This window comes from Seriola lalandi, unplaced genomic scaffold, assembly GCF_002814215.2.
Source record: "Seriola lalandi dorsalis isolate HSWRI2012SDOR001 ecotype SW California unplaced genomic scaffold, Sedor1 jcf7180002054968, whole genome shotgun sequence".
NCBI classification, from domain to species: Eukaryota; Metazoa; Chordata; class Actinopteri; order Carangiformes; family Carangidae; genus Seriola; species Seriola lalandi.
The window spans coordinates 124,854-152,561 of NW_019525519.1; the positions used below are offsets into that span (position 1 = coordinate 124,854).

The window sequence follows — 27,708 nt, forward strand, 5'->3', positions numbered from 1 at the left end:
GTCACCATGGGAACTTGGGGCTTAATTGTACTGCGTCCATACAAGAGCTGCGGAAAATCTGATTCAATATACAGTGGTAAAATCAATCACAACCCATGGTCATGTAGAAGAGCCAAAGCTGCACCCTGACTCACAATTGTTGGATGAAAATTTTAGTTGGGGATGTTAGTCAAATCCCAGTTAAAGTGGATTCCATGCTCCAGTGTAAATACAAGTCAGTACATCCAGTTAATTTATGTTAAAAGGTCAAATTCTTTAGACATACAAATTAGTGAAGATCTCAATATCAAGTCCTCCCTTTAATAAAATATAGTTGCAAGCAGAGTACACCGACATTTGTTAACACTCAGTTGTTTCTCAGCTAATTTGGATAAACAGTGATTCAAGCTCTCTTTTTCCTGTAACTATACCACTAACCTGTGTTAAATGCTCAGCCAACCAAAATTAATTTAATATCCATGAATGAAATTATTACAGTTGCAGAAACCTAAAAAGGCTGTCAATGGCTAATCTTTTTATTTGTTGTACAGTCATACATCTATTCTCGTCTGCCACACAGTTAATAAAATGTCATTCAAGCTGCTAGGTAGCATTGCATTGCCAATGGTACAAAATGAAAACAACAACCCAAAGTGGAATGGCTACACAAGGGAGCAAAACATTCATTCCTTGCACTTATCAGAGACAATGTTTAGTACATACGCATCATCTAGGGGTATTAAAATAGGAAGAGAGGAGCATAAGATAAGCATCTATTAAGCTTTTAAAAACTAGAATAGGCTTAAAAAGGGATTTACTAACCACAGAAAAAGAAACCAAAAAATAAAATTAAAAAATATTTAATTTTTCTAATCTTGAAGTGGCTGTGATTAATAACAGTATCATCTTCCTGAAGCTCATCTCTTTCTTTCTGTAACAACTTTATGACATTTTGGATGAAGTTCCATAGTGGCTTTCAATATGGGCTTAAATTTACTTGTTTTTGCCATTATGCTGCTCTGCAAAAGCCCATTTTCATCTCCACTTTTACAAGAGCAGCTTTCTGTACAAACTGAGAGGTACATGGAACTCTTCAGTGAAGATATTGAACATTTATCTACTTACTTTTACCCACTGGCACAAAGGTATGTAACTTACCAACAATTGTGTAACAAATAAAAACAAGAAGGCATAAGAGGAAAGGAGTTTAAAAAAAAAAAAAAAAGTAAAATTCCATAAACAGTCTCGATTTAGTTGTTATACCGTATTAAAAACATATCTAGTGGACCGCTCTACACAAATATAGCCAGAGGAGATTTTGTAATTTAGATAAATGTAGTTCTCTGCCACATAAGACAGCTATGAAACACCAAAGGCAACAGTGAAAAAAGACACTGATGTCAATTACAGCCACTTCAAACTCAAATGTACTGTAATGCATTTTTGGTAGGTAAATCCTTATTAAAAATCTTTTCATTTCGTCCAAGTCTTTATCGATACATGATTAATAATCAAATCTTAAATTACAACAGTGATGTTTGTTTCTGTGCAGGATGCAAGTGTTTGTAATCCTAAATGCCAAGAATTAAAATGAAGCTGTGGTCAAGGATCTGGGTGTGTCTACAGGTTCACATCCATCACCGATCCATCATGCTGAGGATCATCTCAGGGGTCAAATCTCCATTAGGTGGCGCCCCAGACAGCTGAACCTCCTGTGCTGTCCCCTCCTGGGACAACTCATCCATCTGAATGGTCGACTTCGCTCCACCGACCACCACCTCCTCTGCAGCCTCCTCGTTGCCATCCTCCTGGTCATCTTGTTCGGCTCCGACCTCCTTCTTCACAATGATGTCATCCACCTCTCCAGTGACCTCGTCTTCAACTCGGATGATAGCAGCCGCTGTTAAGAGAGTTTCAGGTCAGACTATGGTACTATATGGTTCAAATATACTTTTCCAGATTGTTATGATGGTTTAAAGGCAAACAGTTAGCTATGTAGTAGTGATCAAACTGCTCATTAGCTGGCATTTAATCTTCAAGGCCCTGAAACCCTGCTAAATGATGTTCAAAACTATCATACGTGTGACACCTACCGTCTGGTTTGTTCTTCGGGGGTCGTCCACGTTTCCTCTTAACTGGTGGCTCCACAGGGGCTGGGATAGGGACGACTGGTGGCGCCTGTTCCACCTCAATCTCAGTTAGCAGCTCGTCTTCCTCCTCTTCCTCATCCAACTCATCCTCTATATATGAACAAAGTATGATAAGAAGATATGAATGTTGACAGAAGCATATTTTCTGACACTGTTACTCAATATTACCACATCTTCATTAGGAAGTGTTCATGGACACAAAGATAGTTCATGTAATTATGTTGCTGGAAAACAAAAATTGTTAGAGGCCATTAGGACATTATTACAGCAATGATGTTTCAACAGATGGCAGTATACAGCAGTACAGCCTGGCAGACAGACAGGATGAAAACAACTTTCAACTGCCAATACCATTTTTGATTTGAGGCATATTCTCTTGTGGTGTTCCTGATGAAATACCTGCCTGTTAAAATTTGCAATAGTGCCTTCAGGTTGAGCTCATGAGCTAACTTGTAGTGATTAACATACCTGAACATACCTTCAAAGTTTTGTACAATCAGAAACAAAAACTGCATTTGGTTAGTACTGCAGTGATTTCAGTAGGCCAAAACAATATCCTGCTGACGATTTCAACCAGACTTCAAAACTAAAATGAAATTGTAAAGTTGTTTGAACTTTTAACACCTACTTCAAAAATGATAAATGGTTCACCTTTGAACTATTTTTTTAAAAGCATATTTTGATGTAAAATTGAGGGGTTGCTATAAAGACATTGAATAGGTATGCTTATTAAAAGCATACCTGTGTCGTCGTCGTCGTCGACGTCATCATCGTCGTCATCATCATCATCATCATCCGTCCTGGCCTGCATCTTCCTCTTCCTACCACGTCGGCCCTTTTTGGGTGTGGGAGTTCCATTTTCTTCTCCAGTAACTTCACCCGTGCAGTTTTCAGAATGACGCAGCATGGTGTTCTGTGAGGCAACATGGTCACAATTCAATCACATACAGTTAAAAAACTACTGCCGTGTGAGCTAAATCTCAGAGCCCAGTCCTACCCTGCGGGTGAATGTCTTGCTACACTTGCTGCAGACAAAGGCAGTGGGGACAAAGTTTGGATCATGGTAGCGCTTGAAGTGCATATCCAGGAGCTGCTTCTGCCGGAAAGTTTTCTCACACTGGCTGCAGGCAAATGGCTTCTCCCCCGTGTGTGTACGCTTGTGCATTACCATGTGGCGTTCCTGTAGCATAATAGATCAGATAGGCAGTTATTCACTGGTGAAATAGAATATGATAAACACTGTATGTGTTACATCCTCCACGTAACACAAACCTGTCTGCAGCAGTAGTCACACTGGTCACACTTGAAACGTTTCTCATTCTTGTGGGTCTTCTGGTGTTGGATGAGAGCATAGCGCTCATGAAACACAGCATCACAGTAACGACATTTCTTTCCCGTCTCAATAAATGAGTGCTGCTTCCGCAAATGAACGCCTAAGATAGAAACAGCAAAGACATGAAAATCAGTCAGACAAATGCTACACAGGCCTGTTGTATGGATAAAGACAAAAAGTGATGTGAAGTAATCAGTGCATACAGATTCTTCCAATTCTTCTCTCTACAATGATTCAATAGGACACACCAGCACTCACATGACTGGGAATGGCAACTTTAAGACAATCGAATAAACATGATCTCTCGTACAGCAATGACGGATTTGTACCTAAGGAGACCTAAAACAAGCCTTCCCAACACGTCCTCTGCGACCCTTAATGACATGCAGTCTAAAGTAAAAATGGTAACATAACTCACCAAGGTCACTCTTGCGTGCGATGACGGTATCACAGTGTGGGCAGTGGAATTTAGCCACGTTCTCCGTGTGTTTCTGCAGAATGTGCATCTTCATGGTGCCGCTCTGTGTGAAACGAGCATGGCAGATGTAACACTCGTATGGCTTCTCACCTGCAAAGAAGATGAAAGGATATAGTGAGTGAGATACACTTCTCAATCTGGAGGTGAACTCTGTTTCAACCACTAGAAACTGCATGTATCTTACCTGAATGTGTCCTCATGTGTCTCTTCAGCTTGTAAGTGTCTCTGCTGGCATAGCTGCACAGGCTGCACTGGAAGGGTCGCTCCCCTGTATGAGAGCGAATGTGTCTTTTCAACTTGCTCACCTGGGAAGAGAGAGACAAGGATTTAAAAAATATATATATATATAAAAAGAGGCCATCGCAGGAAACAGGGAGAAGAATTAGATAGAATAGAAGAATTAGGTCAGTGCAGATTATTTACCTCCACACTGCAATAGTCACACATGGAGCACTTGAAGGGTTTCTCATGTGTGTGTTTGTAGCGACGATGACGCACCAACTCACCACTGGTCACAAATGCCATGTCACAATCTGTGCATTTATGTGGCCTAGTGCCTAAAAAATTTAAGAAAGTGAGAATTAAACTTTATTTGCCTGCATAATGTAAAACTAAGATGAAGCAGGGGCATCAAACAAATGCCCTGAATTACCTGTGTGTGTATTGAGGTGGTTTCTCAACAGTGTGACTGTTCTGAAGGCCCTTCCACACAAGTGACATTTATGTGGTCTCTCATCTGTGTGGCTCTTCATGTGTCTGTCCAGGTTGGAGCGCCTTGGACAGGTGTAACTACACAGCTCACACTGGAAAGTCTTCTTCACGCCTGGACACAAAAGGGGAATATAGTAGGTTAATTCAAAGCTCTGCAAATCTACAACTTTCCAAGACTATAAAACAGGACATACACTCTTCCACAACCACTTACCTTTTTTCTTGATCTTGGTGGGCTTTGGTGGTTTCATGTTGCCCACAACCTTCTCAGCATTCACCTCTGATAGCAGCCCTTCCTGCTGCTCTTCTTCAAAGTCATACACAGAAACATCCATATCACGATCACCCTCTGCATAGCGCAGGCGACTCTTCTTTCCTTTCTTTCCTTTACGCATACTGGTGATGGGCTGATAGTCAGGGTCCTTGGACCATTCTGGGTCTTCTTCCTGAGCCACAGGAGGTTGTACTTCTGCTGCTTCTTCTTCCTCCTCCACCTCCTCTCCTCTTGTACCCTGAAGCTCCTCATGGGCTGCCTGAAGCTCTTCCTGCTCTACAGTCTCCACTTCACCATTGGCACCCACTTTTACCACCTAAAAGAAAATGTCAAATGTTCTTCTTATTGTGACCAGACTCTTTCCAACAAAGGAGTTCACTGATTGTATCATGTTGAGAACATAACTAAAAAAAGACTGTTCCTATTATATAAAAGACCAGAGTTGTTTCTCACCTGGAAGCCCTCAGGCAAGGGAAGAGTGTGACAGATAACCGGCTCTGTATCCTTGTTAGCAGTTGATGCATCAACATAAGTGGCCTGGAGCCCCTCTACAGTTGTTGTTGTGACTGGTACCTGAACCAGCTGAAGCTGACCAAGGCCTAATGCTGCTCCTGCCTGCTCCTCCATATTCACCACCTACAACGAACAATGCACCCTTTCAATTTGAGCAAATGACACAAACATTTCACAACAAGGCCAACTACTGATAATCCAACACTGGCTTCTGTACCAACCTGGAGCGTGATGATCTGACCCTCATCTCCTCCGGTAACAGTCACTGTGCCGCCTCCCTCCAACACCTCTGTCTTCATTTGCAGCAGAGTTGGATCGAGAGCGTCCATCACCATCATCTCCATGTTACCAGCCACCTCCCCCTGAGGAGCTATGGCTGCCCCTTGTATCATGGCGTCTCCACCCTCTGGCAGGACCTTTCCTTCTGCAGCCAGGGGACCAGTCTGAGTGGTGTCCATGGAAACAACCTCGCCCTCCATGGCCATGGGCCAACCAACACTCTTAATGAAGAAGACAAAATTTATCAAAAAGTGAGCAAGAGTCAGTGGGCGATTATTCACATGGTTTTCAAACAAGGCTGAAAATGTGTTTTCACAAAGAATTTATATTAAACACCATCAATTCAAATTTAGGTATGTACCAGACAACCAAACAAGGGGCAGAGCCCCAGGATCATGGATGTCAAGAGGTGGGTATAGGAACTTAATTAATTATTAATATTATACATTTTTAATTTACTGGAAATTCAACTCATTTTTGGGGCCAATGCTGATACTGATGTTAGGGGGCGAAAAAAAAAAAAATCAGATATCTATATATATCTATATCTATATATATATATATATATATATATGTCAGTGCATATCAGAGAATATATGCTCCAATACTGATACATCTGTAATAGGCTAATATTGGCTGATAAAATCATGCGGGCTCTAGTTTTTACTGGATTACTCAGAGTAATGGGACATTTTATAATTTAGTTCTTCAAATGTTGTGAGGTCTAGTTTAAACTGCATTTCCCTGATCTGGGCAGCGTTGTTAGTATCAGCAGTAGATCAGCAAATAAAAGGTGGAGTCCGTCGCTACGAGGGGTGAGTGGGTTTTTATTATTTTAAATAACTGACCTTTTAATTGATTGTTAAAAGGCCCACTGATTAGTTTTGCATTTAATGACTTAATCAGCTAATACTGTCAACTAATTTATTAAAAAAAAAAAAAAAACCACAGTGAGCATTAAAATATAGTATGCCTCATAGTAAACCACGGATAAAATGAACAACTTGGTGTTCCCTGACCAGTAAATCTTGTCTTTTAAACATGACTCAAACTGGCTCTACCATTATACACCATAATATGTGTAATCTAATACATTTAACACAAAAATAATATATCAGAAAATAGCATATCATTAACAGTGGCCATTTTACTGCAGAATGAATACTTTTTTGTCTGAGCAATGTTACAAATGAGTGAAAATGCCGTTTGGCCAATTGGCTAAAGCCATAAGATGATCAGTGATACAAAACTGAAAAAAGCAGCAAGGCCTCACATTTGAGAAACTGAAAGTACTGAATACTTGGCAAGTTTGCTTGAAAAATTATATTTATTCAATTTCAAAAAGCAACTATTAACTACAACCGTCAGATGAATGTACTGTAATAGGATAGAATAAAATTAGTATAGTAATTCCTGCACATGTAGCGGAGGGCAAGTATAAAGTAGTACAACACGGAATTACTCAAGTACAGTACGAGTACTTCAAACTGTAGTTAAGTATAGTACCTGAGTAATTCTACTTACTTTCCACCTCTGTTATGGTATACAATCCTGTAGTACAACGGGGTAAACTTTTAAAACGTGGGTATGTGCTCCTTTATGTGTTAATCTGTGTTGATTATACGTTGATGAGGTTCATCTGTTTGCCAATAATAGATATCACACAGTCGATCAATCAATCCTCGCTTCAGAGTCACTTATTCACCTATTTTAACAACGTTTACTTTGTCTGGTGCCGTTTTTAATCAACGTTGCACATTCATTGTGCATCAGTGTAAAAAGTATATGCTGTTAAATCGATACAAACTAGTTAAACTCGTGTTAGTTGGTTAACTCGGGAGGCGCGAGTGTCTGAAAACAGGAAACAAAGGGCACGATAAGATGGACGTCAGGCCTGAACAAACTTAAAACAGAAATACAGGTAAATCCAACCATCCCTGTGCAAATACAAGAAAATATCAGCCGAAAATCACCAAAACACTCGGCTGAAACAGGGAGTTACAGTTTATAGACGGATTTAGTGCATTTTGGATAACGATAGAGGGAGACAAACACCCCCCGCCAGCCGCCTGGCCGGTAAGCCCTACCGTGACACCTAGAGGCCGGCGACGGCTCCTACAAAAACGTTTCCGTGTTTGGAGGCAAAGAAGCGGCTTTACTTACTGCCGACAGCTTCTTCTCCCGGTTATATTCGCTTGGAAACCCAGCGCCTTCGGTTGGTGTCTTGAGTACTGCTGTAGTCGGCCGTAGGTGCTATGCGCCGGGCTAATAATTTTCTCCCGCTTTACAAGAGTGGGCCTAACACAAAATGGCGGCTCCTAAGAGTTAACACGGCTGCGCGAACCCAGCGCCAGTGGAGTGAAGGGGAGTGGAGGAACTGGGGCTGTGGGTGATGGGCGCCAGATTTGAATTTGGGAGGGGGCGTGGAAACATGACGAGTGTGATCGATGCAATTGACAGGTTAGGTATTCGTTTACTGATGAGAGGAACAGCTAATATTTGCTCAAACGTGACGCACACACCTTCAACAACTCAGAGTCACTGTTAACTCAAGTTACAAGTTACATTTTGTGAAGAAAAGCAATTCACAAAACTATCCACAGGGAGGCAGTATAAATGTTGTAGGTGCAGGGCGGGCCTCAAGTCACAAACACACAAATAAACATTGATGAAAAGTAAATATATTCAAGTTCTGAGTACTGAGGACTTTATACTTGTACTCCACTACATCTCAGAAGGAAATATTACGCCTCTACATTTACACTCAGTTGTTATTTTATTAGGTAGCTAAAAGTAATGCTGTTCAATACAACAGTCTTGCTATAAATCCTGCCTTCATGAGGGCTTTGATATTCAGTTTTTGTTGAAACTGTCAGAGAGGTGTTGATTCAACTGTATGATGTAGATTGTTGTGCTGTTTTCTTTGTGCTGTATGGCATTATAAAGAGGAAAGTTTCTGTTCTGTTCTACAACAAAAGCAAAATTCATAGGGATACATGAGCATATTAACAAGCATGGACAAGATCTAATTAAAGTGAAAGACACATTCAAAACCCGTGTCACTCGTCCAACTTGACAGAATTGATCTTTTTAAAATGATTAATTATTCATTTATTCTTTTATTTTTTTTACTACTAGGTTACAGTGAAGGCTACATCTATACCCAAGCACTAAAATAGCTGATTTCATATCACTCTGCATGGAAAACCTGACATTTGTTTTTATAAATTGAGAACAAGTTATTTCTGTGTTGATATGGTGGGTTGAGAGGTAACCGTTTGGTCGGTTTGGCTACTTAATAAAACTATTACAGTGACAAATCCTTTCATTTTTCAATCTGCCAATAGAGCCAATATAAATGGTACGTTTATATCAAAGTGTTTCTGTCCAGGGAAAGGTGTTGCCTTGTTTTTATATAGTCACACTAGGCAAAACTATTCTCATTAAACCTGCGACACATGCCCCCAGGGGAATTTGTAGTATAAATAAGATACATAGAAGCTGGTGTTTGTGGGGGTGTGCCTGTGTTTTATTTTATGACTTTGATTCATTATCAAGGTCTCTAGCAACCCTCTCAGATATAGGACAGTTTCCTTTAGTACTGCTGAAACACCTTGCTTTTAAATTTACTGAGAAAATACTACTCTATGTATGTATACACATTTTTAAAAAATAAAAGAATCTACCAGGTCAGCCTGTCACTTACAGCATTTCAGAGCATCTTTTCCGCATATAAAATAAATTATTAATTTGTTACATAACCAATAGGACATTTTGTTCATTTCAGCTATTTCCACTTCAGTAAATTCATATATATGTACTGGGATGTACTAGGATGCATGGCTGAAACAAATGTCAGTGTGGTCACTTTGCTCCTCTCTTTCTGCCTCTTATTTTATCACCATCTTTTTCTCATGGTTTTCCTCTCGGAGAGGAGGGGGCAGAGAAAGGCGAGGTTCTGTTGTCAGATCTGTCAGTCTAGCCGGGCCTAGCCCCTCCCACCTCAGTGGAGGCATTACATACTGCTGTGCTCGTGCTCTTAGCAACGGTGCCTCAGCAACAGAGCCACGGCAACAGAGCTCCACGGCAACAGCGTGCCGTGTCTCCCCAATGGAGCTGCCATTGGGCGGACCAGCGCTCAGGCACTACACCCAGAGCAGACCGAGACCTCACCGACAAAAACTGAACTATCGTCCCAGCAGACCACAGGTACTGTGAAGGAGGATCAGAGAGGTTTTTGCAAAAATGCAGTCTGAGAGGAAAAGGTGTTGGAAGGGAGGGAGAGAGGAGAGATGTAATAGGGTACAGAGGGGAGAGGCAGAGGGAAGGGAAGGATGGAGGGGGAGTGCTGTAAAAGATGCCTGGTCCCTGCTTGAATAAGGCAGTCCTATTGTACCGGTCACAGGCTGTTTGAAGAACCCACACTTGGTATATTCTGTGTGAAAGAGAATGACGACTATATAGGAGAGCGGGTGGTAGTTTGGTCTGAATGTCTTTTCTTGATCTCACTGACAAAAAGCTAGTGCTGTTTTATTTTTTCATAGGCTTGTATCAAAATGTAGAGTGTGTGTGATCATCTCCATTTTCCACTGAGCTGATCTTGTTGTCACAGAGCTATTAGGCTGTGGACATATAGTCACTCCCTTGGAGACAAATGGCCAGGGAGACAAAATTCAAGCAATTCCCCTGACAAGATATCATGTAACGGTGACTTCTGCTAAATTTGTTTTCTGCAGTCTGGCTTTTATTGCTACTTGTGGGCACAGATGTTAATATGATCAGGATGATGCAACACTGTATAGCTGCAATTTTGATATCACATTACCTACATTGGCAAAATGAATTATCTTGGTTCCATTCCGCATGCAAAAGCCAGTGACGCCCCCCCATTGTACGTTACTGAGCAACTGACTCCCAGGAGGGTGGTTTGTAGCATGACTGGATGAGAGATTCAAACCAAAATACACCTATAGAGGCAGAAGAAACACTAGTGCCAGAGCGTGTGGGTTTTTCAGATATGAGCGTTATGTAATGTAAAGTTACATATAACGCAAGTTGCTCTACAACAATTTGTTTGATCTGATCTGATTGTTTTCTGCATCTGTGTGTGGCAATTAGGAGACAATAATTGAGAGTGAAAATGAAGTCCTTGAGCTCATGGGGCGAGTGGATGAAGGAGTTGAAGAGTTCTTTACTAAAAGAGTACTTCCTACTGATACACTGTGAGTATCACTGCTGCCTAATTAGATTCTCTTCATTGTTCCTTGATATTTAGCCAATCTATATTCTAACAATACTGCTTTAACAGTATTGTACTGTACAACTGAACATGCCTAGATTTTACATATATGATCCTTTATATAGGAAAAAGCAAGATGAGGAATCTATCACGGTGCACGAAGTGGCTCCTGCCAGCTCAGTCCCTTGTCCACCCCCAACAAAAACTCTCAGGAGGAAGCTTGGTGATTTCTTCACACTCAAAAAGAGACGAGGTTTGAAATCAGAGACAAGCCACGAGGGGCGTCCCAAAAAGGCCTCCATCGCTGATCTCATTCGCCCGCTCAGGGAGGTCGCCAGAGCTGAGAAAGAAAAAGATAAGGACAGAGTCAAGGAACACGACAAGGAAAATGAAAAGGAGAAAGCAAAAGAACCTCCCAGTGCTGTTGCTGGAGAGTCAGCTGGTCAGGAGACACCTGTTTCTGGTGCTCCAGCGCTGAGGGGTGAAGCGGTGCCTCCCCGCCGAGCTCTCAGAGAGGGGAAGTCCCAGTCTCTCATTTTGCTGTCTGGATCAGCAGCAGCAGGGACTACTAATGCCAGAAACACTGCAAAGGTGAGTTAGTAGAGTAAAGTTATATATACATTTAGATCAGTACATAAGTTTTGAAAAGCATTACTCATTACTCTGGTGTTGCTGATTTCAGAAACAATTTGAAGGCCAACATAGCTTTGAACAAAAACTCCATCTCATGCTTCAACGTATTGGAGTTTCCAAACAACCGTCAGGAGAGACACAGGTGTGTGAATATGTGTGTCTCAGTTTAGATATGTATACTGTTGGAGTCATTGGAAGTGTTAAAATACCTCTTTTATTCTTGTAGAATCAGGAGGGAGAGATGAAAAAAGCAGAATCTGAAGGTATGTCCCGTTATCTATTTAATGTGATTAAACTCTTCTCTGCTCCAGCTCAGTGTTAATGAAACAAAATTAATCTTTGAATTTTAGGGGTTTGAGAGACTTTTTGACATGGATCAGTTCTCCTTTAAAAAGGTTAAATATGTCAGACACTGGGCTGATAAGACACGCAGGAGTATATGACTAGTCTACACTATCTAGTGCAGAGACATAATAGCTACTTAATTCTGCTGGTAAAATACGATGTAAATGATCTTTGTGTCTCAGGTACCATCATTGACAGTAAACCTGAGCCACCTCCTACTTTCTCCAAACCTCGAACGATGTCAGCTTCATCAGGTATAACACAAAACAGTCATCAGTTCTCCTATAGGTACAGTATATAAGATCAATCATTTCCACATTGATTTTTCTTATTTTTTTCTTTAGATACAAGGCATCAAATTCGACCAAGTGTGTCAGCACACGAGTCAGCTGGGAAACCTGCTTTGCTACCAAAGCCAGTTATCAAACCAGGTCCACCCCCCACAACATCTGGCCGCAACACACCTGAGAATGAGCTAGCCCAAATACAGGAAGGGGAGACAAACACGCCCACTAAACTCAATCGAACTGCAGCTCCTTCTGCTCCCGCTGCTCCTGCCCTCACTGCTACCACCACTCATACTGTACCAACAATCTCAAACTCAATCCCTGACTCAACCAGTTTTACAATTTCTCCTTCAAGTACTGTAACTCCCTCTGATACAGATATATGCACTGACTCTGTTAAACCTACTGCAGCAGCTACAACACCCACAAATGTTACAGAGCTTGACAGCAAAGCCTCTGTCCCTGAGGCTAGTGCAACTACCACTGAACTACCCAGCTATACCTTCCCGACAACACTTACAAGCGCCACTACACCCACAGAGCCCCCCGCCACTGTCTCAGTTACTTCCACTTCCTCAGAGTCCAATACTCTGAGCCTTTCTGTCACTTCCAACTTGACAACAATAGCTACGCCTTCCATTAACACCTCAGAAACTGTTTCTGCTCCCAGCAATGAAAGCTCAGTTTCCAGAACATCAACAAATCTGTCAACGAAATCAACTTTGCCAGAACCAGATGGTATACTCTCAGTTGATGTCACTCCTGCTGATGGTGGTGATGCAGCTATTTCTCTCATCACCACAGCTTCTTCACCCTCCACCAGCATATCTAAAATGTCATCAGGCTTGTGCACCACCACCGATTCAGTTACTGCAGCTAGTGATGATTCCACTTCAGTCACCTCCTCTAGCTGTGTAACTTTAGTTTCATCAGTCACTGACTCTACATCTCCACCATCTAACTCAAGTGATACCATTACAGCTACAGTTTCACCTGACGCCCCCATTACCACTTCTTCCACTCTGATCTCCACTGCCTTTCCTCCCACCAACTCCACCTCCTTGTCCACCACCACCACCACCACTACAAGCCCAACAACCACCGACTGCATGACCTCTGTCTCTGCTTCCACCATTACTCATCCAGCCATCACTAGCCCCGCTGATATCTCTGCTCCCTCTACTTCTTCTAGTGAAACAACCCCTACAGGCACCACTTCCACTGCCACCAGTTTAAATTGTGCAGATACCACTTCCACCACCAGTTCAGCAACCACAGCTGCAGTTAGCTCCACACTCTCGATTGACTCAGACCCACCATACACTAACAATGTCAGCACTACCCTCACAACCCCAACTATCTCTGGCCTCCCTGCTACTGATAACTCAAATGCTACTTCTCACCATTTGACCAGTCCAGCACACTCCAATGATAGTACAGGCCAAGATAATAATTTACAGACACCTCCTGAAGAAAGATCCAGTACAGAGCCGGCAGAAAAGGGCACAGGTAAGTTTTAAATTCTGACATATGCATGCATTCATGTATTTCTCTGCCTCAACATGTATGTAGATGTATGTTGAATGGCATGTTTTGTGATTTGTCCCTCCCGACAGCAGATGAGGAGCTTGATATGGTCCAAAAGAGCAAGCAAACTGAGATGGGTGAGAACAAGGTAATTGTCAATGGTGGGAAGAAGGGCGAGAATGAAAAACCAACGCTGGTCACCAGTGAAGAAACAAGAAAAGAAGCTGAAGCTGAAGAAGACACAATGGCTGAACCTCCATCAGGGAAAGAGGGTGAGCGGTGCAGCAATGAGGGTGTGGTAGAGGGTCAAAAACAAGAAGAAACCAAGTCAGTGTGCAAGAAGTAATTAAAAATAATAAAGAAATTGCTAAATATGGGACCAACTACTGTGACGGGGCAGGAGAGGCCACAGTAAAGGGTAAAGTGGGGGACGATCCATGGCACTTCCTACAGGGACCACCACATTACAGCAGCACACCACAAAGGGTGGGCCACTGGACCAAAGAACTGAGATCCCCTTGGTGTGATGTAATCAACAAATCCAGCAGTGTCTTTGTCCTTTTTTAACTTATGTTTGACTTTTTTGCATTGCACGTATGATTATGTACCATAAGACAACTACTGTGGTAAATTACACCATGTTTACAATAGATGGATAAGAGACATAGATATGAATATTAAATGGAATATTGAATTGAACTGAGTCATTCCCTCTTCCTTTTTGTGCAGGAATATGTGATTTCTAGCAACTTAATGTATTTTGACTAGAAAATCTAAACGTCTAGCATTTTCTGGAGCTCATTGTCTTCCCCGGTTGTCATGGAGATAACTCAGTTGTTATCATAGCTGGTCTTATATTGTTGTCTCTGTTCAAGATGGTGTCAGATTTGATTAGTCAAATGAGCAAACTCCATCCACTGAGAAAGACTGTGAGATTCTGTTGAAAGCTCTGGAAAATGCTAGTAAGCTGACCATGACATAAGATTTATTTGTGAAGCTACTGTTTCTATGATGAAGTTCATCACTAGGATTTATTTTTGAAGGCATCTAGGTTAAAAGTGTGTGAACTCAGGTTAGATCAGATCAGGTCAGATCTTATGTGCACAGCATTATATTTTTATCCAAGACAAATATTCATTACTATCTAATCTGCCATTGGAAATATTTAATTTGCATGTACCAACAAACTCTAATACTTCAAAAAAGTTAGTGGTCAAACCCTGCAGTACAGGATGTAATGAAGGTGTTCCTCCTCTCACCAGCTGGAGAGAATATTTTGGGCCTCATTCACAAAATTTCATTCTTCTTCTTGAGCAAAATGCCTATTGAAAGTTAGATCGGTATTCGTAACAATGCACTACCTCTTTATGTTGCACATATGCTTAGTAATAGCTGCTTGAGACTAAATGCTGATTTTTAATACATAAGATATTCAAGCCTGTTGATGCTGATAAGCAGACAACATAATCTAATGAAGGGTCTGCAGGAAGAGAGGTTTCTGAACGTTCTGGTGCAAACTATGAAAAGGAACACTTTAACTTTTTATCGTTATTACTCCACCCTTTTGACTACTACTTCTAAAACCTGTTTTCTACCATCTTGAAAGAATAATAATAGGGGTATCTTTTTTTATTTCAATAGGAGGTTATTTCTATTTCATGACACCATGAAGAATAATTTTCCCTTATGTTCCTCCATGGCAAAAGTATCACTAACACCAACAGAAACCTCATCACCAATAAAATAAAAGGGGGGTCCTTTAAACTAGTACACAATTTTTACCCTATAAAACACCTCATCTTGCGTGTCTCATCTATTTTGGTATTATCACTATACTAAAAGATTGTGACAAGAGGTTTGTCAAGTCTATCAATGATGCATTAATGCCAGATTTTGCATTAAGAATATACTTTGTTTGGGTTTTTTAATTACAATAGAAAATAAAAAGAAAAACGTATACTTCATCAAGATTCAAAGTGACCATCATTTAGAGACATTATATCTTGTAGCAATAAGAACACTGTAAATAACTCTATTTTTTAAATTTCTTTACTTAACTTTATTCAGTTGTGTTATTTATTTATTATTTCTATTTTATTGTTATTTTCTGTGTTGTTTCCTCTACTCGGAATCTTGTTGAGATTTGCTTGGTTGTTCATCATCCGGACCAGCAAGTGTCGCTGGCGGGTATATGTCCCGGCAAACCGCACTTCACCCGGAAGAGGAGAACCGAGGGAAACGACGGTAGAGAAATTGTTGTGGACAGTCCGCTGAGATCTTGGGGTATTCGTTTGCTCTTTCGATAATCCAGTGAGTTATAAACCACCCTCCGCCCGACGCACATTCGCAAGAGGGTTTAGTCTCGTCGTGCTCACGTTAGAGATGTCGGTGGTGCCTCCTAGTCGCTCGTCCACCGGCTGGCCGCGCGGTGGTGCCGTTCAGTTCGGGAACAAATACATCAGCGGGCCTGCGAAACCGCTCACACTGGAGAGGACCATCAACCTGTGAGTTCATGTCGAGCAGCAAATGATGCACCACAAGCTGCTATCAGTATCTACATGTGCCCGGTAGTTAACGTGCGCTGTCGACCGACTGCAGAGGATACGAAAACATGTCTAATTAGCTCAATTAGCTAATTGTTTTTGTTTGAAAATAGTGAAAAATATCCAACTTTACACGCTGAAGCCGAGAGTAAATTATTCACTTTATTTTTTTGTCTGCCCACTAGTCAAAACCCTAAAGATGTTGAGTTTACTATCATCAGTTTGGCATTTTTGCTTAAACGTGTCCAAGAATTAATCAACTATCAGAATTGCTGCCAATTACTTTCCTGTCAGTCATCTATGTGATTAATCAACAAATAATTTCAGCTCTGCAATACTGGTTTACTGACCAGAGAACTTTAAGGGTAAAATCAACAATTATTTTCGACTTCAGTACCCCTCACACTTATTTTCTGTATAAAATGTTGGACACTAGTGAAAAACAACATATTCTTATTGCCTTTGTTCGTCTGACCAATAGTCATCATAGAAAACTGAGAAAGTAGCAAATATTCACATTTAAAAAGGTGGTGTCCGTGAACTTTTGTCCTTTTTGCCTAAAAGTGCCTCAAAAGATCAATCAGTTATCAGAACTGTTGCCAACTAATTTTCTGTTAATCACCAATTTTATTAATTAAAATTAATGAGTTCATTTCTTTTTGCCATTTCCTGACATATTAATTTTTAAAAACAGTTAAATTTAAAAAAAAAAAAAAAAAAAAAAAAAAAAAAGGCATCAGATGGTGTAATCAGTAATCAGAGTAATTTTCCTTTGCAGTTCTCAATTAAAATTATTTTTTATTATTGTACTTTATATTAAAGCTTTACTTTTAATAGCATGTAGGTATGAACCACATTAACACAATGATCTCTGGTTATGCCTAATGTCTTTTCCTGTGTGTATTTCTATTTCAGATACCCTCTGACCAACTACACATTCGGCACCAAGGAGCCTTTGTACGAGAAGGACAGTTCAGTGGCAGCCCGGTTCCAGCGGATGCGTGAGGAGTTTGATAAAATGGGAATGCGGAGGACTGTGGAAGGTGTCCTCATTGTCCATGAACACAGGCTGCCTCATGTGTTACTCCTGCAGCTGGGTACCACTTTCTTTAAACTGTGAGTAGCTGATGTTCAGAGGCACCTGTTTGAACCAGCACAAGTGGTTTCTACTGAACAGTCGTCTGACGGTTTGCTTCTCTCCCGCAGGCCCGGTGGAGAGCTGAGTCCCGGAGAAGATGAGGTGGAGGGTCTGAAACGCCTGATGACAGAGGTAGTTATGTCACTGCACAGTGGAGGCCTCTGGTTGCTGTGGTGATTGAGGAGTTTATGTTTATTAACTTATGTTTGAATGTTAGATCCTCGGGCGGCAGGATGGGGTGAAGCAGGACTGGGTGATTGACGACTGTATCGGCAACTGGTGGCGCCCCAACTTTGAGCCTCCACAGGTTAGTAAACGTTTTCAGGATTTAATTAATGGAAGGAACAATTTTAACAGAAACTGATATTGCACTGATTTTAATTGAAAGCAGTGTGGCATTAACAGATTAGTCTGTGAAATGTTTTTAGCAGCGTCTGGTCAGATTGTGTTTTTCTTAGCTGTGCAAGTCACCAGGGTTTGAAATGTGTCCACTAACTATCGTCATGGTCACACTTACTTTCACTTTCATTGCTAAACTAGGAATATTACTAATGTGAGGTAAATGACAAATATTTAAAGACAATGGAAAAACTTGGGTGGTGTGTCTGTGTCTAAAATGATTCACTTCTCGTCAGTGTACTGTACTGTAGAAGTCAGTGCAACACTTCACTTGTTGACTACATATAACAGATGGTTTCGATTTTCTGCTTCATAAAGCCAGAAGGAAATGTGAAGATGCACTCTGAAGATCAGACTGAATTCTCTGAAGACAGTTAGTCCTGAACGTTCAGATACAGTTTACATCTGTGCATAGTAATGTGAACTGATCTCAGCTTGTTTGTCTTGCAGTACCCCTATATTCCAGCTCACATCACCAAGCCTAAGGAGCATAAGAAGCTGTTCCTGGTCCAGCTGCAGGAAAAAGGTCAGTATATCACAATGTAACTCGTGAAATTAATAAATTAATGGTGGACTTGGGTATGAATAAAAGGAGGAGGAGGAGGAGGCACATGAATAAATTCCCATGTATCATTGCTTCTTATTTTGAAGTCTGTGATTCATGTTTCTACAGCGCTGTTTGCTGTCCCCAAGAACTATAAACTGGTGGCTGCACCACTGTTTGAACTGTATGACAACGCTCCTGGATATGGGCCAATCATCTCCAGTCTACCACAGCTATTGAGCAGGTATTGTTTGTGTCTTTTGCAAGAGTTTGGTCATTGTGTAAATAGCCAGAACTGAAAACATGTATCCTCATTTGTAATTCACATGTAAACTCTTGTATTCTGTTCGCTGTCACAGTGGCTGAATTAAAACAGTGAAAGTACTCGGCCATTGGCAGCAGGTTGGCACAGAGACTACTGATCTGACTTTAGGAGCTGTGTTAGTTATCCATCCTACTGAAGTCCCAGAACTCAGCACCAAGGGTGTTTTTTAGATTCCGTAACTGAACCCACACCACAGACTTTTTACACAGGGCAGAAAGCAAAAGAATATGTATAGATTGGACTTAAATAAAAGTGAAAAGATTCTGTTGAAATGATATATGAAATATACCGGCAGCACATAACAGTGTGCAGGATTTTGTCGCTTTTTTTCAAGTTGTCCTCTGATGCACCTGTCATAAATTCAGGTGGGCAAATGTATTTTTTGTCATTGTTTTGCATTTAAATTTGCTAAAAGGGGAAAGGTATGCTGTAACGAAATAAAAGTAATTTGACTAAACTCCTGCAGGAAATTTTTATTATGCTCCCACACTGTTGAACATCCAAATGTGATATCTCAGCAACGCCTTGAGGGAATTTCTTCAAATTTAGTACAAACAGTCACTCAGACTCAAGGATGAACTGATAAGAATTTGGTGGTCAAAGGTCAATGTGACCTCACAAAACACATTCTTGGCTGTAACTCATAAATTCATACGCTAATTGTAACACAACTTAACACAAATGTCTAATAAGATAAAATGATGAAGTGATGGCATTTTATATCCAAATGGTCAAAGGTCAACTTCACTGTGACATAATGTTCTGCAAAAACACTTCTGACCATTATTTAATGCTGTAATTCAGGAAGGAGAAGTTTCCTGCAACTTGGCTGGTTGCTGGAGGCCAACAACAGCAAGGCTGTTATTCTAATTAAAGTTAGTTAGTTTTTTTTTTTTTTTTTTCAAATAATGACCATAAATTCTTTTTATAGGTTCAACTTCATCTACAACTAACCTGCGTGAACAGGAGTCCCATCTGGCTGTCTCTGTGAGTGCAGCCCTGTCTTTGTGAAGCCTGAAGATGAGAAACAGTGTGGTGAAAAGGACTCATTTCTGGCTGAACTTTCACAAAAGAAAAGCTTGTCATGTCAGGAATATTGACAGTACACAGGGGGGGGTTTATACTGTTGTTAGAAGAAAATGAAAATGTTATGTGTCCTTTTTTTTTTTTTTTTTTTTTTTTTTTTTTTTTTTTTAAATCTGGAGAAACTGCTAGTTTTTGTAGTATGTGAGTCTTTATTCCAGTTTGTTCAGAATCTGATTTTATGTCGTCTCAGAGGAGACCAGTGTTTGATTAAACAAACTACAACATTGAGTTTCCTGTTGTTTTAACCTGTAATAATGCTGTGTGTGGGTGTTTTTGGTTTTTTTTTGTTTTTGGTTTTTTTTAATAAAGTGGTCCGTTGAGTGTGTTTTTATGAAGTTCAAAGAGTGGCTGACTGATACTGAGTTTCAAAGTAAAATTATAAATATCCCTTTGGGTAGTGATTTTTTTTAGTTTACCTATCAATTGAAATTTTAGATGAAGGCACTATAATATTAGATTGTTCAACGCAATAAAAAATACACACCAGAAAAAAGGCTGATACTTACACACAGATCTTGGTGACCAAAAGTTCACTGTATAGTCAAGTGAATGTGAAAACTAAAATGTTTCAATGTGAATCTCTACCAAAACTCATGAGGCTATTTTTCTATGAGGAATGAAAAAGCATTTAGTACAATCACATGACCTGGGGGAAGAGACCTCCCTGTGGCCCCTGTAGCACAATGGTCATGTTTCATATGTAGGTTAACAAAATTGACTGTTTGCTCACTTTATGATTGTAGCCTGCATGATATAATAGCCATCCATCCTTTCTGTAAACCGCTTATCCTATTCAGGGTCGTGGGGTGCTGGAGTCGATGGACTCTGACATGATGGTATTTGCTGATGAATAAAACTCTAAGCATCTTAAGTGCCTAAAACTTCTGCATTGTACTGTATTGCACTGAAACCTTGTTACCTGTTACGACTCATCTGGGACAAGTCTTGTCCACCGTGTGTCTCAAGCCCACATTTTGTTTATGTCTATCAAAGTGAAAGAAGCAGGATTTGATATACTGAACTACAGTATGTGCTGTCTGTGGGTCGTTTTTTTTCTTTACTGTTACTACATATTTACAATGGTAATAACTGTCTGTCTCTCCCTCTGTACCGGGCATGGTTCAGACAGACAAGTGCAATGTGATATACGAATAAACCAACAATGAACAAAAAGAGGTTAGCTGAAACCATATATATATATATATATACCCTTCATTTTATTCTTGAATGCATCTGAACAAGGTTGCACTCCACATCGTATTTGCATTTCTGAATTAAGAACTTGGCTAAAATAATTTCCTTGCTTTCGAGAAATTCAACATCAATATAATGATAAGCACATAAAGAAGTTCAGTGAAGTAGAGGAAAAGTTTTATGGTTTTCTGTCCTTCAAACATTGAATCGATTTAAATAGATTTTGTCCATTCTTCTATCTGTTCCTTTGGGATTCAACCTTTAAATGTTTACATGTTTACCTAACAAATCAAATTATTTACCAGTAAATCGCAGTTTTCTACTTCATACGTACTCCAGCTTTAACAGACATTTAAATTCGAGCTAAAATATAATTTTTGTCTGTTTTCCACGGTGCTGCCTGACAGTTTGTGCTCGGGGCGTGTATGATTTTTATAACGTCATCTACCCGCGACGCCCGGGCCGTTTCACACGTACACACGTTGCCAGTGTTAATGTTGTCAAAGCTCTTTTTAAACTGTGTGTTTCCTGGGTTTTTCACCGGGTAGTTTCCTCAATGGCCTCCAAACGACGACAGGACGAGGTCGGCAAAAGTGACAAGAAGAAAAAGCAGAAGAAGAGCGAAGAAACAGCAGAACTTGGTTCCGCTGTGGAGGACGACCAGGTGAAGAGTGCGGTGAAGGAGGCGTGGAGCCGGAGGACCCACTGCAGCCTGGGTGAGGATGTAAACAAGTAGGCTAAAGAAAACCCCTGTCCTGCTTTGTGTGACACCCCCCCCCCCCCCCCCCCCATAAATCTTAAATCTTACACATAACCCAGCTGGAAAAACAATGTCTGGTCAGCGCTTTCTTTTGTGTTTTTGTTGTGTCTTGTTGTTTTTTCCTGACATATCTCTCTAGTTTTAGTTTTTGCCAAGTTTTTCTCTCTCTTAGTGATAGCTGCCCAGTTTTCTTCTAGTATTCTGGGTTGAGAGTTGACCATGTATTTTTCATAAAGTTTAGATTTTGTAGCTGCCTCGAGACTGTTTGGCTGGTTTGCCTGACTGAAACCAGCTGATAGAGCTTATCACATTTATATCAACAACGGTGTACATGTTGGCTGATAAATAATTTCAGGTATGCTTGAGGTAATTTAGAAGCAGTGTTGAGAGACAGCACTGAGGGGTTTTTTTAGCTGGAAAATGTCTCGCTCAGTATGAATCTTTGTCACAATTCTCTAGTAGACAAAAACTAAAGGATCGTTATTGTGTAAAAAATGAATACTGGCTGATATACCATACCTGATACATCTCAAAGATCTTTGTCAAGCCACACTTATATGTGCAATAGCTCAGTTGGACACATTTCCTGTTGTTATTTTTATGCAGGGGATCTGGAGTTGGACTGTCACCCTTTCCCTCACTGCATCATCAAGAACTTCCTCGGCAGCGAGACCTTCGTAGAGAACCTGCAGAGAGAACTGCTGGAGCTCAACTTCCATGAGAAGTCAAACGATCTCTACAAATTTAAACAGGTAACGATTAAACTGGTCCTCTGAGGGATTTATTCCAGTGTGTTTGTGTTGTTATTTGATGTTACCTTTACTTTGTTGTTGTTCCAATCCAGTCAGATGACTTGAGGAAGAGAACAGAGCCACACATCGCAGGACTGAGGTGAGACATAGCTCGTGTTCTCATGTCTGTGCACTCTATACGACAGACCCAATCTGAGATTTTTCTTCTGGTGGTAAAGTTATTCAGTGGATAGATGTTTAGAAAGGTGAAGTGTGGATAATAGTTGGTGTTTATATGATTTGAGTTGCTGTTTCAGGATGAACTACAAGTGGAATAAAACTGGTAGCTCATTTTGTCAGGTGGAACATTATCTATCAAAAACTTGATGAAAACAGATGCTTTGTTTTTATGCACTTTTATTTAGCTTGTCTTTTCTGATAGACAGGTCACTTTACATTCATTTGGTAGACTGTTTCACTTTTACTCACTCATTCGGAGCAGGTTGGTGTCAAGAGCCGTGACTAAACCATCAACCCAATGATTAACAGCTAATTAATCTCAAGTGCTCTATTCCCTGATCTGCAGTTCCTCATGATTCTTACCAGACACAAACATAGCATAATTTAAAGCACATTTATTCCACTGGTAATCCGTTGTAGTCAGTATTTCCTATCTGACAGAATGACCTGCTTTTCTTCACAGCCAGGTCATGTTGTAGGCCTTTCTCACAGCAGACATTTTGCATTTTATTTCACTGTTCCAGGACTCTGGTACTGTCCATGCTCACTCACTGTGGTGGCTTATGGAAACATTTACTGGAATGGAGCCATTGCTAATGTTATTAATTACACTTGTGGTTTTCCTGCTTTGACAAGTCACAATGTCTGCTTTGAAAATGTAGGTCATTTAGAATTTGTTCCTTTTTTAACCACACGGCAGAATCAAATTCCTCACTTTTCAGCACAACTCAATACTTCATTTTGATAGACATTGGACTCTTTATTAGGTTCACATGTACAATACAATGCAATTCAGTTATGCCATAAATTCCATTCTTTAAGAAATGTATTATGTTCAGTTTTTGGTGACATAATCACATATTCATTGTTGAAGTCATAGTTAGAGGTGGGCTATACTATAATAAGAAGTGTTCGTATTTGTTTGTCCTTCTCATTTTCGTACACGAAGGAGGCAGACAGTCCAATACAACACCATCACTAGCTATGACTTCAATACTAAAACATGTAATTGGATCAATACCTCCATGACCTGAACATTACAGGCATCATAAAAGTAGACAGCAGAACAGTTGTACTGGATTGTATTAGATCGCACAGGTATACCTAATAAAGTGGTCACTAAGTGTATATCCTTACCTGACAAAATGAGCCACCTCACTTTAAACAACTTTTGCTCTACTTTAACTCAACCTGCTAGAACAGCTGAAATGATCTTTTTTGTTTTAACTCGGTGCAGATGTCAGTGCTGTAAATGCAGTGCTGAGGATATGTGCTATACATAAGATCTAAACCCTTTCCTTTGAAAAAATGGTGTGCACAGCATATTCATATTCAACAAAGACACACTTGAGATAGATGACTGTGTATCAGACCTAATTTTGTATCTAGAAACTGACAGAGCTCATTCTCAGTCCATCAGTTCTTCATTTGGTTAAACTACTAAAAAATACGAAAAATCAAATAAGAGGTTTCATGTTGGCAGCATATGAATCAAAATAATGAGATGCTCATGTTGCCCAAAGGGTGGTGACACATTTTGAGGTGTATGTATCAGCTCCACCAGGTGGAGCCAGAGTTTACATCTGCCACTAAATTTATTAGTATACTTCCCCCATTTAGTGCTGATGATTCTCAAAGTCAGCCTTAACCTTGGGCCTGAGCAAACATCATGGAAAATGGATTCAGCTGCAGCTAATCACCTGTGAGCACAACAGTCAATGAAATCCTCTTTTGAAAGGAAAGACTGTTTCTTCTTGTGTCTGGTTACATTGCTGAACTTGGTAGTGAACACAAAGATAACACACAGTCGCTGCAACTGCGTAGATGTTGGAGATTTTAAAGAAATTACTACAAAACAAAGCTGTTATTGATTATGGAGCAGTAAGAGCTAGCACACCTGCCAAGAGGTCCGTTGCCAGAGCCAAGTCCAAGAAAGAAAACAGGGAGAATATTAGCTGGGTGTCAAGTCTGATTCCAAGACTACACCTTGGAGACTCACACAGTACCCAAACATCAAAATAATGTACAAACCTTTCCTATATTAAACTTACTAAAGAAATACAGCCCAGGAGGATAAACACGGTCATTAAATGCACAATAACGGCCTCCTCTTGTCATCATCTATTATTTATGTCACAACAAAATGTCATGGTAGGCTTTCGGGCAGCTGAACAATCTGTCTGTGTGGTGAGACCTCTAAGAAGTCAGGTTCAGCTTTATCATACAATACAGGATTTCACAGTGTAATGTAGTATATATTTTTCTGTATCACTGTTTTCAGGGTAGCACTGTTTGGGCGTTTCCGTTCCTGGCTCAGCGAAGTGTTAGGGGTTGAACTGGAGAACACAGTGGATATTTCTTGTGCCAGATATGAATACACAGGTGAGCTTGGTACTAAAACACCAGCAGGAAGGACTGATACATTTTTAGGTTCTTATGATCGTTTCTTTTGATGACTAATCTGTTCTGACTTTTTCCTTTTTTAAACATATCACGCTCTGTCGTCCGTCTAGATGTTCTTTTGTGTCACGATGATGAATTGGAGGGAAGACGTGTCGCTTTCATTCTGTATCTTGTGCCTCCGTGGCAGAGCAGCGACGGGGGAACCCTCGATCTATACACAACAGATGGTGAGTATCCCACTTGGTGTGTGTGTGTGTGTGTGTGTGTGTGTGTGTGTGTGTGTGTGTGTGTGTGTGTGTGTGTGTGTGTCTGCGTGTGCACATTTCTGTGCTTTTAGACAACAGAAGTCTTGTATGTTTTTCACCTTTGTCATCAGGTAATTTCCAGCCACAGAGTATAGTGAAGTCGCTCGTCCCCTCCTGGAACACACTCGTCCTCTTTGAAGTGTCTCCAGTGTCTTTTCACCAAGTAAGAACCCTCCGGCTTCTAAAGTCAGGGCGTCTGCAGCTCTTAAAACGTCTTAAGGAGCATTGATTTAAGTTTCCTCAAAGGCCTTTTTTGTATTGTCCTATTATGTGATTTTAGCAAAACCTGGCTGGACAAACCCAATCCCATTATTAGTTATTTTTAATTGGTTAATCTATCCATCCATTTTCTGCTGCTTATCTGGGTCCAGGTCATGTTTAATGATTAATTAATTATATTATTAGAAATGATTGTAATATACTGCCAGGAAGTGGTGACAAAAAATGTGAGAAATATGTAAAGAAATTGACATTTATTTCACATTGCACTTAGTAAATAATTCCAGGCCCTACCATAAACGTCTTAACTCCTGTTGAAACTGGATAAATTGCTGTTACACCAAAGAAGAAACTGCGATTTGAGATCTAAAGCATGTGTTGTGGTTTTCCAGGTGTCAGAAGTTTTGTCACAGGATAAGTGTCGTCTGTCTCTGAGTGGCTGGTTTCATGGACCGTCTCTGGAGCGTCCTCCTCGCCACATAGAGCCCCCCGTCCCAAGGAGTCCACACTTACCAAGAGATGTGAGTTAGGGGTCATTTTACCATCTCCATAGGAATAGTTCCATATTTTTTTTACGAAATAACCTTTAGTTGTTTTCTTGTGAGAGCTAGATGAGAGGATTGACAGCACCCTCACATCTGTCTGTTAAAATGAAGCTGAAGCCAGCAGTCTGTTAGCTTAGCTTAGCATAAAGACTGAAAACTGGAGGAAATGACTAGCCTTGCTCTGTTTAAAGGTAACAAAATCCTCCTACCAGCAGCTTGAAAGCTAGATGACATGTTATAGCTTGTTTGTTTGTCGAACGAAAACGGATGTACGTAAAAACAACATATAGCAGTAATAGACAGCCTACATTGCTGTTTATGAGTTTGTTGTGTTTATGTGTTGATGACAGGAGACGCTGCTACTGGAGTGGGTCAATCCAGTGTATCTGGACATTTCCTATCAAGAGCAGATTCAGGAGGAGTTTGAGGACAGCTCTGAAATACAGCTCAAAGACTTTCTCAAAGTAACGTCTTACTTGTTTTCTCTGCCTCGCCTGTGTCCATGAGTTCTTGTGGACTGATTATGTGTTTGTCCTCAGGAGGAGAAGTTCAGGGAGCTGGGTGAGGCACTGCGACACGCTCAGATTCAGTGGACGAGGAGAGGTCCGCCCAATAAGAGGTGCGTCATGCTTCACTGATCATTTGACATGGTTCTGTGTTGGAGAGCATATTTTTAAGACTTATCTTTGTGCACGCAGATGCTATGAAGTGGTTTCTCTCGACACCCTGCCCCAGTGTGTGAGCACATGCTGGGAGATGCTTCGTTCAGAGGCTTTCTTCCTGCTCCTCTCCAACTTCACTGGCCTTCGATTGCACTACCTGTGTCCTACTGATGATGATGACGAGAGAGAGCAGAAGGAGCAAGAGGACGTGCGGGATGGAGAAGCCACGGGATCTTCGACCGAATCCCCATCAGCAAATGCAAGCAGAGAGAAAGGTGTGTGTCACTGTGAGTTGGTTTCTTCAGCCACAGGTTGATACAGCCGTGTTTGTGTGTTTTGACCCGTGTGTATTCTTCAGAGCTGAGCACACCTGTATGTTGTGGTGAAGTGCGTCGATGGTCTCATGGCGGCTACACTCTGCTGCATGATGGGGAGGCAGCACGGGCAGAGTACGTTCTGGATCTTGTTTTACCCTTTGGCTGTGCAGGTGAATACACACACACACACACACACACACACACACACACATCAATGTTATGATTATCAATGTTATAAAACTTTGTGTTTCATAGACTGGCAGTCAGAGTTTGGGGGCTTCACATGTTATGTTGCTAATGAAGAGGACGAGGAGGTGAGTGCTGGTCACAGTATGAAGTGCAGTTGTACATGTGTGGGCAACACTTCTCATCATCATTTGCCCTGTTGTCATCCTCTTCACAGCTTCTGACAGTGTATCCAGAGGACAACTCCCTCGCCCTCGTCTACAGAGACAAAGAAACCCTCAAATTTGTCAAACATGTCAACCATAAAAGCTCCTCTGATTCTGCGGGCACTTCAACCTGCAGAGCATTTTATGACTTTTCTTT

At 40.7% G+C, this 27,708-nt stretch overlaps 4 protein-coding genes across 6 annotated transcripts; 3 read left to right on the forward strand and 1 right to left on the reverse strand.

The window, feature by feature from the left end:
- Positions 1 to 280: 280 nt before the first annotated feature.
- On the reverse strand, positions 281 to 8,025 carry LOC111646259 (transcriptional repressor CTCF-like). Its single transcript, XM_087170899.1, has 13 exons — positions 7,881 to 8,025; positions 5,660 to 5,938; positions 5,379 to 5,561; positions 4,866 to 5,241; positions 4,593 to 4,763; positions 4,364 to 4,497; positions 4,125 to 4,245; positions 3,881 to 4,030; positions 3,402 to 3,562; positions 3,127 to 3,309; positions 2,871 to 3,042; positions 2,073 to 2,219; positions 281 to 1,879 (listed from the first exon to the last, which is right to left on the reverse strand). The coding sequence occupies exons 2-13, from the start codon at positions 5,921 to 5,923 to the stop codon at positions 1,617 to 1,619; spliced, it is 2,325 nt and encodes a 774-aa protein (XP_087027025.1). The 5' UTR covers positions 5,924 to 5,938; positions 7,881 to 8,025; the 3' UTR covers positions 281 to 1,616.
- On the forward strand, positions 8,026 to 14,447 carry LOC111646258 (uncharacterized). Of its 2 annotated transcripts, none has more exons than XM_023395711.2 (8): positions 8,026 to 9,926; positions 10,836 to 10,939; positions 11,082 to 11,547; positions 11,639 to 11,731; positions 11,816 to 11,852; positions 12,117 to 12,188; positions 12,279 to 13,730; positions 13,841 to 14,447. In XM_023395711.2, the coding sequence occupies exons 1-8, from the start codon at positions 9,570 to 9,572 to the stop codon at positions 14,092 to 14,094; spliced, it is 2,835 nt and encodes a 944-aa protein (XP_023251479.2). In that variant the 5' UTR covers positions 8,026 to 9,569; the 3' UTR covers positions 14,095 to 14,447. The 2 variants fall into 2 exon arrangements, with proteins under 2 accessions (XP_023251479.2, XP_023251478.1); XM_023395710.2 differs by having other exon boundaries at positions 9,600 to 9,926; positions 13,838 to 14,447.
- Positions 14,448 to 15,965: 1,518 nt separating this feature from the next.
- nudt21 (nudix hydrolase 21) lies at positions 15,966 to 20,664 on the forward strand. Of its 2 annotated transcripts, XM_023395684.2 has the most exons (7): positions 15,966 to 16,252; positions 17,207 to 17,407; positions 17,498 to 17,561; positions 17,647 to 17,736; positions 18,279 to 18,354; positions 18,502 to 18,616; positions 19,629 to 20,664. In XM_023395684.2, exons 1-7 carry the CDS (start codon positions 16,131 to 16,133, stop codon positions 19,648 to 19,650), a joined length of 690 nt encoding a protein of 229 aa, XP_023251452.1. In that variant the 5' UTR covers positions 15,966 to 16,130; the 3' UTR covers positions 19,651 to 20,664. The 2 variants fall into 2 exon arrangements, with proteins under 2 accessions (XP_023251452.1, XP_023251451.1); XM_023395683.2 differs by lacking the exon at positions 19,629 to 20,664 and having other exon boundaries at positions 18,502 to 19,154.
- A 751-nt stretch (positions 20,665 to 21,415) lies between these two features.
- On the forward strand, positions 21,416 to 27,703 carry ogfod1 (2-oxoglutarate and iron-dependent oxygenase domain containing 1; the record flags this gene model as incomplete). The annotated part of the gene is made up of 13 exons (XM_023395709.2): positions 21,416 to 21,693; positions 22,344 to 22,489; positions 22,582 to 22,628; positions 24,990 to 25,090; positions 25,222 to 25,338; positions 25,488 to 25,579; positions 26,028 to 26,156; positions 26,531 to 26,644; positions 26,720 to 26,799; positions 26,879 to 27,117; positions 27,201 to 27,329; positions 27,415 to 27,473; positions 27,563 to 27,703. Coding segments are annotated over exons 1-13 (1,554 nt in total), but the record flags the coding sequence as incomplete, so codon positions are not given.
- Between the last annotated feature and the right edge of the window lie 5 nt (positions 27,704 to 27,708).